The sequence below is a fragment of the Citrus sinensis genome, chromosome 6, assembly GCF_022201045.2.
Source record: "Citrus sinensis cultivar Valencia sweet orange chromosome 6, DVS_A1.0, whole genome shotgun sequence".
Classification (NCBI taxonomy): Eukaryota; Viridiplantae; Streptophyta; class Magnoliopsida; order Sapindales; family Rutaceae; genus Citrus; species Citrus sinensis.
Genome location: NC_068561.1, coordinates 20778273 through 20792258, shown reverse-complemented (window position 1 = coordinate 20792258; position 13986 = coordinate 20778273). Strand labels below are relative to the sequence as shown.

The following is a 13986-nucleotide window of genomic DNA, read 5'->3' as shown; positions in this document are numbered from 1 at the left end:
ATATTCAATTTGTGTGAAAATATCTAAGTATGTTCTTAATTATCAGGTCAATGTGTGTGTCATAATTTTGAAATAATCTTTTTTTTTTTTTGTGGATTTACACCCAAATTATATTAATTTGATCATCACTCATATGTTTTATTACTATTTAATATTCATACCAATCGAATTTGTACTCCTGAGCTCACTCATATTACAATACATAAATAGTATGAACAAATTTATTTATTTATTTAATAATGATTATCAATATTAACAAATCTAACCAAATTTCTTTTTACGTAAAAAATGGTACGGAGATTGAGGAAGCGATGGTCCATACCCATACATATATGAGTACTGTGGTAAAGGAGAAAAAAATCGAAATCAAATTCAAAGACACCTTGACTAATTCCAACATGTTATAGCGTACGTCGAAATTTCCAGGTAACCTCATCTCCTTCTCCATTTCTCCTTCCCCACCGTCTCTCTTCTTTTGCTTACTTGCCTAACTTTTTTTGTCTCCCCACCATACACACACACACATACACTCTCTCTCTATATATGTATATCATCAACTTGCACTTCAAATTAATGAGGGAAAAAAAAAACTTAATTAGAGAAACAAAGTTTACTCATATATACTTGCTTTAAATAGTTTAAAAAAGAATAATTAAGGTTAAAGTAGAGGGTTCGTCATAATGGTTGATGATTACCCACCAGGGTTTCGTTTTTACCCAACTGAAGAAGAGTTGGTTTCATTTTATCTGCATAATAAGCTTGCAGGGCACAGACAGGACTTGAATCTCCTCATGGACCGGATTATACCAGTCATCAACATTTACGATTACAATCCATGGGATCTCCCGCGTAAATACATCTCTCCCTTAAATATTCTCATATTTTCAATTTTTTTTTTGCTTTTTTGTTTTTTGTTTTTGATGCTTTCAGCTCAAACGGGTTCTTGAAGAAGTGGCTAGCTAGCAACGATCAAATGTATTATATAGCATGATTTCATGTTTACTAACACATCCTTTACAAATTTTGGCCATAAGTGCATGCACTTTGGCTCAAAATTCTAATTACTACATAGACTTTGAAGTTAATTCCTTTGATTTTTTATTTTCTTTAAGATCATCAAGATTATTATTAGTGTTTTATACGAAGAAAGCTTAATTTTCACTTTCACAATGTTCGATTTCATCATCGCCCTTGAAAACTCCATAATTAAATCCAAATTAATTGGCACGGAGTTAACTTATTAATCAAAGATCGCAACTTTTAATTAATATATTATTTTCTTTCTTTCTTTCTTTTTAATTTTGGGTTGTTCTTGATATGTTATTGAATTGATTTATATTTTTGGTTGCAGAATTTTCGCAACTGCTGTGCCATAGAGATCCTGAACAATGGTTCTTCTTCATTCCAAGGCAGGAGAGTGAAGCCCGTGGAGGAAGACCTAATCGGCTCACGAGTGCCGGTTACTGGAAAGCAACCGGCTCTCCGGGCCTGGTTTACTCATCCAATAATCGCCCTGTTGGAGAGAAAAGAACAATGGTGTTCTACAGAGGAAGAGCTCCAAATGGAAGAAAAACCGAGTGGAAGATGAATGAATACAAAGCCATTGATGCAGAAGCCTCAACGTCATCTAGTAGTGCAACTCCCCCACCGGTATCATCATCAATTATGATCTATGCCATCATCATCATATTCTTAATTATTAGATTCTTCAATAGCCAATACATCTCATTTTTCAGTAATTAGCTTATTAGGGCTAAGTCAATTCATCACCATTGATCATCATCTATAAAATATTTGAATATCTTTGACCTATATGGATCCTCATAAGTTCATCTGTTTTAATTTGATGTGGGAAAAAAAAAAAAAAAACCTAGCTAGTGAAGTTCAATATTTGACTTTAGGAAGAGTCAGCATCATTTATTGTTTCATGAGACTGAATCAAGGTTGAAATGTAGCGTTAAACCCAAGTACGTACTGCTTCAAGATCAATTGAGAGAATAAATGATTCTTTAGCTTACTTTTGAATATATTACTTACCCTAAAATATGAATACTTCTCTTCTTCATGCCAAAAATCTATAGACCTCTTGTTCTGGAAATTAGTTATATATATTAAGAGTATTGTTAGAAAGAAGGATTATTCACTAATTGTAAGGATCATGTTTCGAGTTAGTTTTGTTTTGGACATTTAAGATTTCACCAAGTTAAAGTTTAATGTTTTTGTTAAAGTATTGCACGAGAGATTTCATCATTTCAATGTAACCCTTTTTTTTTTTTTTTCCTAAGAAATGACATCCCCAAAGAAGGATTTTAGGGAGGTCAGTGCTTCCCACAAGAATGGAAAGGCAGTCACCATGATATAGATTTATCATTTCAACTTCCATCTACAAATTAAGTTTCTAGTCTTAACAGAAATCATATCTGAAAATCTAATTATTTAATTTTGCAGGTAAGGCATGAATTCAGTTTGTGCCGAGTGTACAAGAAATCAAAAAGTCTGCGGGCTTTCGACCGGCGGCCACCACCGGGACCGGGAGCGACAAGTATCGGCGAGCCAAGGGAAGTGCCTCAACGAGCTGATGATCATCGTGGGGAGAATATTCATAATATTCAAATGGCTGCTCCAGAGAGAACAAGCTCACCGGATAGTTCATCCTCCGGAGACGATGGCAGCCAGCCGCCTCAAGTCGGAGGGAGTAGTAACTGTGCTACAACAACTGCAACGGCTTCTAACAATGAAGCTTGGTGGGACTGGGAGTGGGATCAGCTGGATAATTGGAAGTATTAATTTTCTGCAGCCACAATGACTATATGAATGTATGTTTTGTCATATATCTAAGATGACTGACTCTAGCCTAGCTAGAAGAGAATTTAATAAAATCAATGAACTAATTTGTTGAATAAAAAAATTATATTTATGAAACATTAGTATCTAAGATGACTGACTATATGAACTAATTTGTTGAATAAAATCAATGAACTAATTTGTGAGATAATATCAATTTATCTTCTAAATTATAACCATTAGTATTTATTAAATTCTTTAATGTTATAGTTTTTAAATTATAATTATTTAACCATAATAACAAACACGGTCTTGGAATCTTTTCTTGATTTATATTTAGGAAATTATATTTATATTTTTGTGGTGAAATTAACTATTTTCTCTATCTTCGATGATAATAATATTCATTATTAATATCAAACATTTTATTTTAAAATCCGTCCATTTTTTTAATATTGTAACAATCCAAGGGAATTTTCGATTTTTAAAAACCGAGAAGAAAATGATTAATTTTGTCAAATAAAATAGGATTATAATCAACCCTAAAATTTATCTAACATGTGATATTGTTAGAGGACAATGATTGTTTGATGATTCTTTTGTTCAATTCCAAGATGAGTGCGTGAATTCTTAGAAACATGTTAATTATTATTGTGAATTTTAGATAGTAGTAGCTAGTTTAATTATAAGAATAGCAAAAATAAATAATCACTAAACTACATAAATTTAGTATATAGACACCAAATTTTATGTGATTCGGCAAAATTATGCTTACATCCGCGTAGGACCTGATGCAATGAAAAATAATATAGGATAATTATACAAGCTTAGTTATATTCTTAGGTTTAATAAATCCCAAAACCGGACCCCTTGCTCTTCACACAGCTCAAAAACTCTCCAAATCCAAATTGCAAGAGAAGATATTTTGTATCCACTCTCTCAAACCAACTCTACTTGCAAGCACACTTCTTCTAGCTTCCATTACATGGAACTTCTTCTTGAAAGATGTTAGAAAGTAGGAAGTGTAATGGTAAACTGTTCGAACTCATCTTACTAAAGACAGCAACTTCTAAAGAGTCGTCAGGCATTTTGCTGCTGCTGATGCCGTAGTGTGCCACCTTGTCTGCAAGCTGTTGGAACACTTGGTGCAAAGCTCAAATCCGTCAATCATTTTGGCGCATTTATTATTTGGCCTAAGATAATGCTTCATTTATTAGCTCAACAACTTACACATTACTTTCAATAAAGCCAAAATAAGATGTCGGCTAAGATTAGTTTGCATGAAGTTTGGTTTTGAGCCAAATTACTTTGGCTGCCACTTAACAAACATTCTTGGAAATTGGAAAAAAAAAAAAAAAACACGACGAAAATTATGTTTAAAAAATAAAAATCTCCCCCCATAAATCTAATTTTTAATGGAATTTAGGAATGAATCTGATCATCCAAGATAGAACAAGGAATACCATATATAATTTGCTAATCTATCTGCAATTTTCCAATTTTCTTCTAGAAAGATATTAGGACTAAGCAAGACTCTAGGCACATTCCAAGTTTAATGACTTCATTTCTACGAAGTCAATAAATTGACAATACAACAATGAATTGCCCCTTCAAGTGCATGAATTTTAAAAGGTGTTGATGCAATTGTAGACAATTACATTGGAAATATACTACTTTGTCTGTTGTACAATTATTCAATGATGTGTTTATCATGTGTGCTTACGATGAATTTTTTTTTTTTAAATTGATGATTAAGCTATCATCACCGATTGGTTCTATGACTTTTTCTTTTGTAAGTATTATGCATTTGATGGCAACCAAATGCTCGAACTCTTAACTCTTCTATATCATTCTAGTAAGTGATGCCTATTGAACTAAGTAATATTGCCAGTTTTATTGTTTTCTATGCACTTCAAATTTCCTCGTGGCATGATTTGGCTTTAAAGAAAATGATATCTTTAAATGTTATGGTGAGAGAAGAATTAATGAAAAGGCTTTTCAATACTTTAGAAATGCTCACTAAGATATTGTCCCAAATGCATATTAGAACTTCTCCAGTAAGTAAATGTGAAATATGGCTTTTTAAATTTTCAATAATAAGCTCTATTTTAGTTAGTTTTTTTTTTTTTTTGAAGACTAGCTCCATTCTGGTTACAAATGTAATTTTATGAGGAAAGGAAGAAGGAAAAGACATTCATACCCTCACAGGGATCCGTGAAAATAAATGGAAAACGCAAACATTTAATTGAAGAAGGGCCAAAATTCAGGAACCTATATGAAAATCAGCCGTTGGTAAATTTCAGTGAACAGTTAAGCGCTGAGTCCTTTCACTTTCAAATTTTTCGCTTTCAACAATTTCTTTGTTTGCAAATTTCGCCAAGTTAGCGAGCTTCCCGCTTCTAAAAATGGCGATGACAATCGAAGGTACAAGCTTTATCCTTTTTGTTAACCTGCCTTCCAGTTTCCGTTTCCTCGATTCGTTTTTGTTCCTTTATAATTAACTAATTAAAAAGTAAAAACTCCAAGATTAAGCAATTTGTGCTTCAAATTATCAAGTGTATGCTATTATCATTCTTTTAATCGCTTTTTAGTCCAAAGATGTACCCAATTTTTGTGGGACCTTTTTTTTTTCCCCTGAAGTATGTGCAATTGACCAAAATGACAGTTAGGGTTTGTGATTCTAATTTGATGACGTTTATTGCTAATCATTATTCTCTTTTTGGATGCATTGATGATCTGGGGTTCTCAATTTCAATGGTGATTGTTCTTTACAGTGTAAGTTGGAGATTACAAGTCAGTGGATTTTTGTTCTGTTGTGCTGCTTCACGTGACTTATAATATGAATTTTTGGTTTTATTTTTCTTATATTCAGGCTTGCTGGGCTTGCATTTATGTTTTCATCTAGTATCCTGCTACAGATCCTGGTATGTTTAATTAGTAATCTGATTGGTTGCGAGCTTGTGGTGGTCTATTTCTACTGTAAATTATTTGAGTGTTGATTCAATTCATTTAGTTTAGTTATGTGGTAGGCAATTTATGTTTAATGTCTGTTGAGATTTTGTTTCATACCTTCAAAAGCATTTTAGATTTATCTTCTGTTGTTATCGAAAATGTGATGGGGAGTTAACAAGAATAGTTATTTATATGCCTAGTTAACTTTCTGACTACTCTTATTTGTTGTGACTCTTTGGAGTTTGAGGATTTCTGATGGGACATATGCATGCTTACTTGTAGCTAGTCCTTCCAAAGTGCTTGATAGCCGAAGCCTTCTGAATTGGGTCAGCTTGAATTTCTGTCATTCAAATTGGCATTGAATAGTATTTTTGTTGCTAGGAACAGAATATATGCTCATCCATGTGAAATGAACCAAATTAATATGCTCAAGTTTTCCTTCATTGAATTGGTTAGAGGTAATGTGTGTTGTTCATGGGTCAACTTCAGGATCATTTTGGAAGTTGAAAGACAACAAAATGGCAGAGAAAATATGTGAAAGTGGCCATCAATTTTAAATCGAAAATATAAAAAAGAAAATTGTATATCGAAGATATGTTCATACATATTTGGTTTTCTATTTTCTAAGCTCAGTTTATGCTGCCATTACCTGATGTGATGCTATAAGTTGTAGTTGTGATATAGATTCTTGCGAAGGTTCTTCCAGAGATTCTCATTTGTCATGGATTTAAGATCATATTTTGGGCTTGGATTGCTTATGGGTGCTGAGGTAAAATATTAGGTTACTGCCATATTGGGGAATTTTTGTCTTCACTGATTGGTGGGAAAGCATTGGGCAGAGAGATGTATCTTTATTGGTTTGATCTGCTTTCTCTTAGAATCAAGTGGTCCTCTCGTTTTGTAAAATTTCTATAAATTTCGGCGACAGTTTTATTTCGTCTCACTGATCTTACAACTCCGTAAATTTTGGTTTAAGTAATGAATCTAGATTGAAATGATGTTGTGTTTCTATCCTATAGCTTGAAGTCCTTTGCACTTTGCATTACCGGCTCTGAGTCTGTAAATTCTCATGACTCAATTATTGAAAGCCCAAAATTCCTATTTCCTAGAAATTATGTACTTATATATTTGATCAATTACTGGATATGATCATGCTAAATATATGCTCCTTGAATACTTGGATTGCATCCTCTTGATGCTTTTCTGAGATGTTGACACTTTTTGGAGTACGTGAGCAATAGGAAAATGTTGCACCTTTTCAGAAGATATATTTAGGGAAAGAAAATTGAGAATTCCTTGTTTTGTACACAATGAAAGTTGCATTTTTGCATTTGAAGGGTGGTTTTATTATTTGCAACTCTCCTAGTGTGAATTATACAATTCCCAATTGTGGAAGATTGGTAGAACAAGAATGAAAATTAAGATGGAATCTATGCTTTGCATGTTCCATTTTATCTTTTAACCTTTAATTTTGTTTTGGTTTAACCTTTTATTTTTTTCATTTTTATCATTCTGTGGAGTGTAGGCTTGTGCAATTTACAACAATTGGTGGCCAATGTTATCAGGTGAGTGAGGATATTGCAGTTGACCATTGCCCCTACAATTAGGTTGCATTTGAAAGCTGATGGTGTGAATCTAACCTTCCTGCAGCTCTCATGTATGTGCTGGTGCCTATGCCTTGTTTGTTCTTTGGAGGTGGATCTACTCAGTTTCTGACAAGCAGGGATGGTGGAGGGTGAGTATATTTAAATTTAAGCCCTTTTCTTATCTGAAGGTTTTGTTGTTGAAGTGAAATATTTAAAGCAATGTTTTATACGCTGGCTGAAATTGTTGATTAATAAGTTGAATATTTTAATGGTAGTAAACGTTTGTTGCATTTGATCTGCAGAGAAAAGCTTTTAGATCTGAGAATTTATAGACTCTATCACCTACCTTAAAGCCGTTTTGGTTGTATTGTTTTTTTTAAAAAAAAATTTAATTCTAGTAATTTGACAGAAGTTTGATGAATTTTATTTTATGGCCAAGCGGAAGAGAGAAAGGTCAATATTTGTTCTGTATGTCAGATGGGATGGATTTACTTCATTAGAATATCTATATTGCTCTAGTGAAAGAAATGAGACGTACGCTTGTAATGAAGTTAACACCTTCCATTCCACCTTCATTTTTCCTTGAAGTACCTTAAATTAGAGTGATATGTTGTTAGCTAAATGTTAGATTCGTGACTAGAACAACAGGTACCATTCCAGTCAATCCTGCTTTGTATCTGAGCAGCTCACTTCGATTGTGTTTGCAAGCTTATTTTTTCTTTTGTAACAATCACGTCATTTCCATTTTATCAATACTTTTGTTGTTTTGGTGTTGAAATTTTTTAATCGCCTTTTTTTCTCCTCTCATTTTTTTACTTGGTGTCATATAGTTGGATAGATGCTGCTAAATTCTTGACCGGAGCATCAGCTGTGGGGAGCCTAGCCATTCCCATCATTCTTAGACATGCACATATGATTGAGACAGGTGCTATGTTCATAGAATTCACATCATTCTTCATATTTGTCTGCACTGTCATGTGTTTTCACCGAGCTAGCCTTGAAGATGACTGGTGATTCATGTGGAACATTCACTGGTAATCAAATGGATGTGACTGCTCAAATACCAAGTTACGTTTCTCACCAAAAAAAAAAAAAAATTACTGTACCCATAGAAGGAAAATGACAAGGAAAATTCCTCAGTTTCTGTATATATTTTTGAAATATCTTGGAAAAGCAGTTTGATTTGTGTTCTGCTTTATTTTTCCTGACAACATTAGTTTCCTTGTTTCAACTGGGAATACTTGTGTTTGATATTCCTCGTCTTTGGAAAACAGTTGCAAGCAATTTTTTGTTGTACAATTTTTTGTATTATCAATCTCTTAGTTGAATTTTCCTGAAACTAAAATGACTCACGTAATTCTTATAGAAATTGAACCATACCCTCTACCAGTTTTTTAACAGGAGAGACGTGTGGAACAAGAGGTGAGGTTTGAATATGCTCGTAGAGTTGGGAAGAAGTTTGATTTTCATTTATATAATTTTTATTCTATTTTATTTTTGGGGAATAAACTGTATGATAACAAATATTTTTACGCTAATGATTGGATGATCTGTACGCATGATCGAATAATCTATGGAGAAATGAGAAACTTGGATGATGAACTTTGTTTTGACTGGAGAAATACTCCGAGTTCCTTCCGCCTATAGAATAATTGTTGCTAGCTGCCAGCCTGCCCTACGATTTTATAGAACTGAGTTACTTTAGTGTAATTTAAGAGACAAAAATAGCGGCGTATGAGCAAAGTGGATTAGAATTTAGAAGAATTGTTTTCTATCGTAAAATCATATCGGGTTAGTGGGTTATTGATGGACGATTCATATTTTTCGCCACCTCCATGCATAAACTATGTGGGGTAGAAAAAACGTGTTAGTGATATGATAAAATCTTTTATCGCGTTAATAAGGCGGAGACAGTTTGTTCGTTTAACTACCATCCAATCTGTACGCACTGTAATATATTTTGGTAATTGTCAATGTATGAGGTGAATAATACATTTACTTATCTAACTAATATTTTAATTTCACGTCAGTTTGTATATAATTATATCACTATATTCTACTTGTTATGCATAGAGTCATTATTTCTCTCATCCTACAAAATAATTAAAAGAGAGCCTAACCTTGATAGTTTATATGTGACGAAATGTTAATTTCTTGAGCTAATAATAATTATGCTCACATGACATCGTAACAAACTATCACTATATATATATATGAACAAAATTTAGACCTTAAGAAGCTGTAATTTATTCACGAAAGCGATAGCAATCCAATCCAACTCAAGCGGAGACCAACGAACGACATTAATCTCGGCCATTGATTGATGGCACAATTCCGGCTCCACGTCACCGCTGGCGCCGCCATTTCCGGAGCGATATCCGGGCCCCACCACCTCCCATATCAAAGCCCATGAATCGTCAGCAACAGAGCACAGCCGGCGTCCGTAAAGTGGAGCCCATGATATCCCATTTACACTTCCCTCGTGCTTACTCAGTACCACTACAGGATTCGTGGGGAAACGAATGTCCAAAACAACAACTTTATTACTGTCCATTCCCACCGTTGCCATAAACCTCGGATCAGCTTTATTCCACTCGAGCCTTAGCAAAGGACAATCCTGTACAGGATTTTCATAAATGATTGTCGATCTTTCTTTGTCTCTCAAGTCAAACACTCTGACAGAACCGTCCCCGGAAACCGAGGCGAAAACGTTAAATCCTCCCCAGGAAATGTCATACACTTCCCTGTCGTGCGCGACCAACTGGGTTTCGAGAATTTCCCGATCGATGTCCCAAATTACGCAGGTCGTGTCCACGCTACACGTGGCGACACGCCGAGTGTCGAAACCAGCCCAATCGAATGAAGTTATAGCGGAGCTGAATTCACTCGTCTTGTTGCTGTTCAAAAGTGACTTTAGTTCAGTGTGGTCGTCGTGAATTTCCCACAGGCGTAGGGAATCTCCCGACGTGGCAACGATGTCGGGGTTGAGTGTTTCTTCCGAGGGGAAGAACGCGATGTTTGTGGGAGTATACGGGTGGTCAAAGATGAGTCGATTGTCTGCCGAGAAATCGGATGTTTCAGGATTAAAATTCACGAGCTCGATTTTGTTGCTGTAGTCCACCAGGAAACTCCCGACGGCTAGTCGTGATTTCCTGTCGTGACGGACCGACCATGCCACCGTGGAAATCGGCCATTGAGCCATGTATGTGTGCACTCCCGGCTTCTTCTCTGAACAGCTTTGCATGATTAACTAATTTACGCGCGTTATTTTTAATTTCTGCGTGTGTGACAAGTTCATATTAGAACAGAAGCTTACAGATTAATATTTTTTTAAAAAAAATAATAATAAATGGAAAAATAAAGAGAGACTTACATTGCTGAAAGGTAAAGCATGCGCATGAGGGATTTGAATGTACTTAATTAACAGCGGCTAAACTGAAAGGGAGTTTAGAAAAGTTGTGAAGTTGAATGGCAATTAATCAAAGGGAAAGCTAAATTAATTACAAACTTTGGACGGGAAGGTAAAGCTAACGGTCAATGTTATCACATGCTTAATTGCATGGTTGGTTTAAGTTCCTCGTGTTCTTTAGACTCCTCCACCATTGTTGCTTCAACTGCTTTCTCACAACTATACGAATGCATTTTCATGAGAATTTCTTCTGTACATATCATCTAATCTGTTGTCATGTGTTTTTTAGTAGTAATGTATGAGTAAGATTTAATTTTTTTTATATTTTTTATTCATTAATTATCAATCACCATTTGAGTTATTTGTTTAGTATATAATCAGATTATAAGTGAATTCTTATTCGATGCAAAGTTAATTTTAATAGAAATTGACTCTTTGATTTTTAATATTTTATCATTTTTACTAATTGTTTTCCTTTTTTTTTTTAATCAGTGATGTTATTATTTAGAAATTCAATATAAAATAGAATATAATAATTAATATCCTGATTTAAAATCGTTTCTAATTAACTACACACGTTTTGGTTCTTTTTATTTCATATATTGTTTTAAGAACAAACTAATAATACGCTTTTATTAGTTTAATAAACCCAATTTGAAAGGCAAATACTAGATGCACAATTAATTTTTTCAATAACCTTTTTTTATTTTCCTGAGAAGCTTCGAATGACTTTTTTTTTTTTTTGGGCATTTTGTCAAATCACCATTAATACTTGTTGAAGGTGCTCGCATTTAAACTACAAAGTTATGATTTTTCATTCCTCATAGTCTATTTTTACAAGAAAACTCATCACTTTATGACAGAGACGTTTTTGTAAGCATTATAGCATGATAAAATTTCTTCATCTACAATATCGGAAATTTATATATATATAATATTATTTTATGAGTTACAATCTTCTCCGACAATAAATTTATAAATTTCTAAAATACACCTATATATTCTATTAGGGTGCGGTCCATTATTATCAATCGTATCTTACCTTACACGTTTTCATATTTTTAACTACAAGTTATGATGTTTCGACCGTGACATTTCTTATTACGATCAAAATCGCTAAAAATCTCAAATTTTGTGATAATTACAAATTTACAGTATGATTCATCCATCTTAAGCATAATGCTCATTCTCGAATACTCTCTTAAGTGTTGTACTGTTGTACACGAATGTCCTCTCTTAACTGGTCGAGTTGGGCTTGGGTCAGTGCTGGGGGCAATTCTGGCAACTTCATTTTATTTAGGGCATATTCTTCTGACGATTTTCAAATTCAGTATAGTCTCCACACTTGGGAGCACGCTTGCACAAATAAAATGGATAATTTTTAAAAACCTCCCTTGAGGTTTTGTGTATTATCAGTTTGATAGAAAGTATCCGTGTATTATCAGACACCTCCCCTGCTGTTTGCATTTCCATCCATTGACTGTTTGTTGACTGACGTAAAGACAAAATTGCCCCTGACACCAAAAAAGACTTAAAACACCCTTCCTCCCGAGCACCAAATATCACATTAGACAATAAAACACCTTAAACGCGCTTAAGGGAAAAAAATTGACATTGAATGTTTGTCAGCTAAAAAATAAAAAATCATCAAATAGAGTAATAAGTACAAAAACTTTAATATTTTAGTTACATTCAGATTTTAAAAAAAATAAACATAGTTGTCTTGAGAAAATGTAAAATTCAAATTACAAATACAAATATGTGTGTAAATAGGTACAAAAGACAATTTGATTAGAAAAGCAATCGAATAGTACTTTAAAACTGCTCCCAGTTGCAACACTTTGTTGTCATCTCCTATGCATTAAGAATTTCTTCTCCACAACTTCAATCATTGCCCTTTTCTCTTCTCCTTATTTTTGAATTAGAGCTATCTCTTTTTTTTTAAAGCATATTCTACCCTCTTCCTCTCCATTTGCTCCTGCCAGTTATTGAATATGATGAAGAAGAAACCAGAAGTAAAACAAAGAAAGAAAAATCTAGAACAAAGAACCAAAAAAAAACCAGAACAAGAAAAGTCAGTTTACCTCGATCTAGTCCAATTATAACGACAATAGAAATTACAAGTCATGGATCACCATCTTAGCATCTGATTATACCCCACTCAGAAATGCTACTATTGTTTTCATTTTATGCATTTAGCTTCTAATCATTTACAAAGCCAATTTAATGGTGAAATTGCAAATCGAAACATAAGACATATTCTATAATACAAATAACTTAAATCTTTTACACAAACATCATCCACCATCCACTCAGGTTAACATGATGAAAGAAATATTCTCAATTTCATATTGCCATAAGCAGTTTGGATACTATAAAATAAAAAAACATTGGAAATTTTGATGACATAAATGTGTTTGCCTTCAAATGAGAAAGATCAAAATCGCAAACCTAGATGAACAAAGTTGATATTAAAAAGGAGGAATTAAATTAGCTTCATCATATGAAACAAAAATTGGAATCCAAGAAACATGCATGTACAGAAGAAGATGCCGATCAAATTAAAAATGGGTGTAACACCACCACTAGAAGATGGGGAAAAATGCATACTAAGTACTAAAAAGAAGACAATAGTAACTTTCAATTGAAAATATAATAAGAAATTAATTTTAACTTTTTGTAGTTCATAATTTCAAATCACATCCAAATTGATATATGGAACAATTGAATTTTATTATGCTTTTCCCATATCAAACCACATAAATAAACAATCAATTGAATGCCGCAAACCATTTCAAATCGCCTAAACTCACTGATCCAACACAAAAGAGTGCAACAAACCATTTTCGTTTTTCTCAACCCAAGGCATGTAAATACCACAATCGAAACCACCAAAAAAGGGAAAAAAAAATTAAAAACCCCTTTAACAAAATACCGTCTATATACATGTCAAGCAAATCTTCATCAACCATTTTCATCTATCATGAATCCATGGAAAAAATCAGAAGCACACAGCTAAAATCTAGACCCATTTTCAATCAATTACAGGACCACAGAGATATTCGACTTAGCTCTATCTTCAACACGAATTGGATTAATCATTTAACTGCAACTAACACAAATCGATCGAAAAATCAGGAGAAACAGATACGCTCTCAAAATTTTTTGAGACCCACTTTCAATTTTTCACTGAAAATTCTAATTTTAGATAATAAAAATAACATGGACTAAAAGAAATTGATACATACCTCATTC

At 33.5% G+C, this 13986-nt stretch overlaps 3 protein-coding genes across 5 annotated transcripts; 2 read left to right on the top strand and 1 right to left on the bottom strand.

Annotated features, from left to right (window-relative positions):
* The first annotated feature begins 367 nt into the window (after positions 1-367).
* On the top strand, positions 368-2946 carry LOC102612680 (NAC domain-containing protein 90-like). 3 transcript variants are annotated; one of them, XM_052443544.1, is made up of 4 exons: positions 368-426; positions 766-849; positions 1352-1650; positions 2449-2946. In XM_052443544.1, the coding sequence occupies exons 2-4, from the start codon at positions 792-794 to the stop codon at positions 2785-2787; spliced, it is 696 nt and encodes a 231-aa protein (XP_052299504.1). In that variant the 5' UTR covers positions 368-426; positions 766-791; the 3' UTR covers positions 2788-2946. The 3 variants fall into 3 exon arrangements, with proteins under 3 accessions (XP_052299504.1, XP_052299503.1, XP_006481732.1); XM_052443543.1 differs by having other exon boundaries at positions 372-426; positions 759-849; XM_006481669.4 differs by lacking the exon at positions 368-426 and having other exon boundaries at positions 459-849; positions 2449-2945.
* Positions 2947-5265: 2319 nt separating this feature from the next.
* On the top strand, positions 5266-8621 carry LOC102612376 (vacuolar protein sorting-associated protein 55 homolog). Its single transcript, XM_015531321.3, has 5 exons — positions 5266-5559; positions 5657-5708; positions 7262-7301; positions 7387-7471; positions 8153-8621. The coding sequence occupies exons 2-5, from the start codon at positions 5676-5678 to the stop codon at positions 8334-8336; spliced, it is 342 nt and encodes a 113-aa protein (XP_015386807.1). The 5' UTR covers positions 5266-5559; positions 5657-5675; the 3' UTR covers positions 8337-8621.
* A 924-nt stretch (positions 8622-9545) lies between these two features.
* LOC102612074 (WD repeat-containing protein LWD1-like) lies at positions 9546-10841 on the bottom strand. Its single transcript, XM_006481667.3, has 2 exons — positions 10696-10841; positions 9546-10599 (listed from the first exon to the last, which is right to left on the bottom strand). The coding sequence occupies exon 2, from the start codon at positions 10564-10566 to the stop codon at positions 9547-9549; it is 1020 nt and encodes a 339-aa protein (XP_006481730.1). The 5' UTR covers positions 10567-10599; positions 10696-10841; the 3' UTR covers position 9546.
* Positions 10842-13986: the final 3145 nt, after the last annotated feature.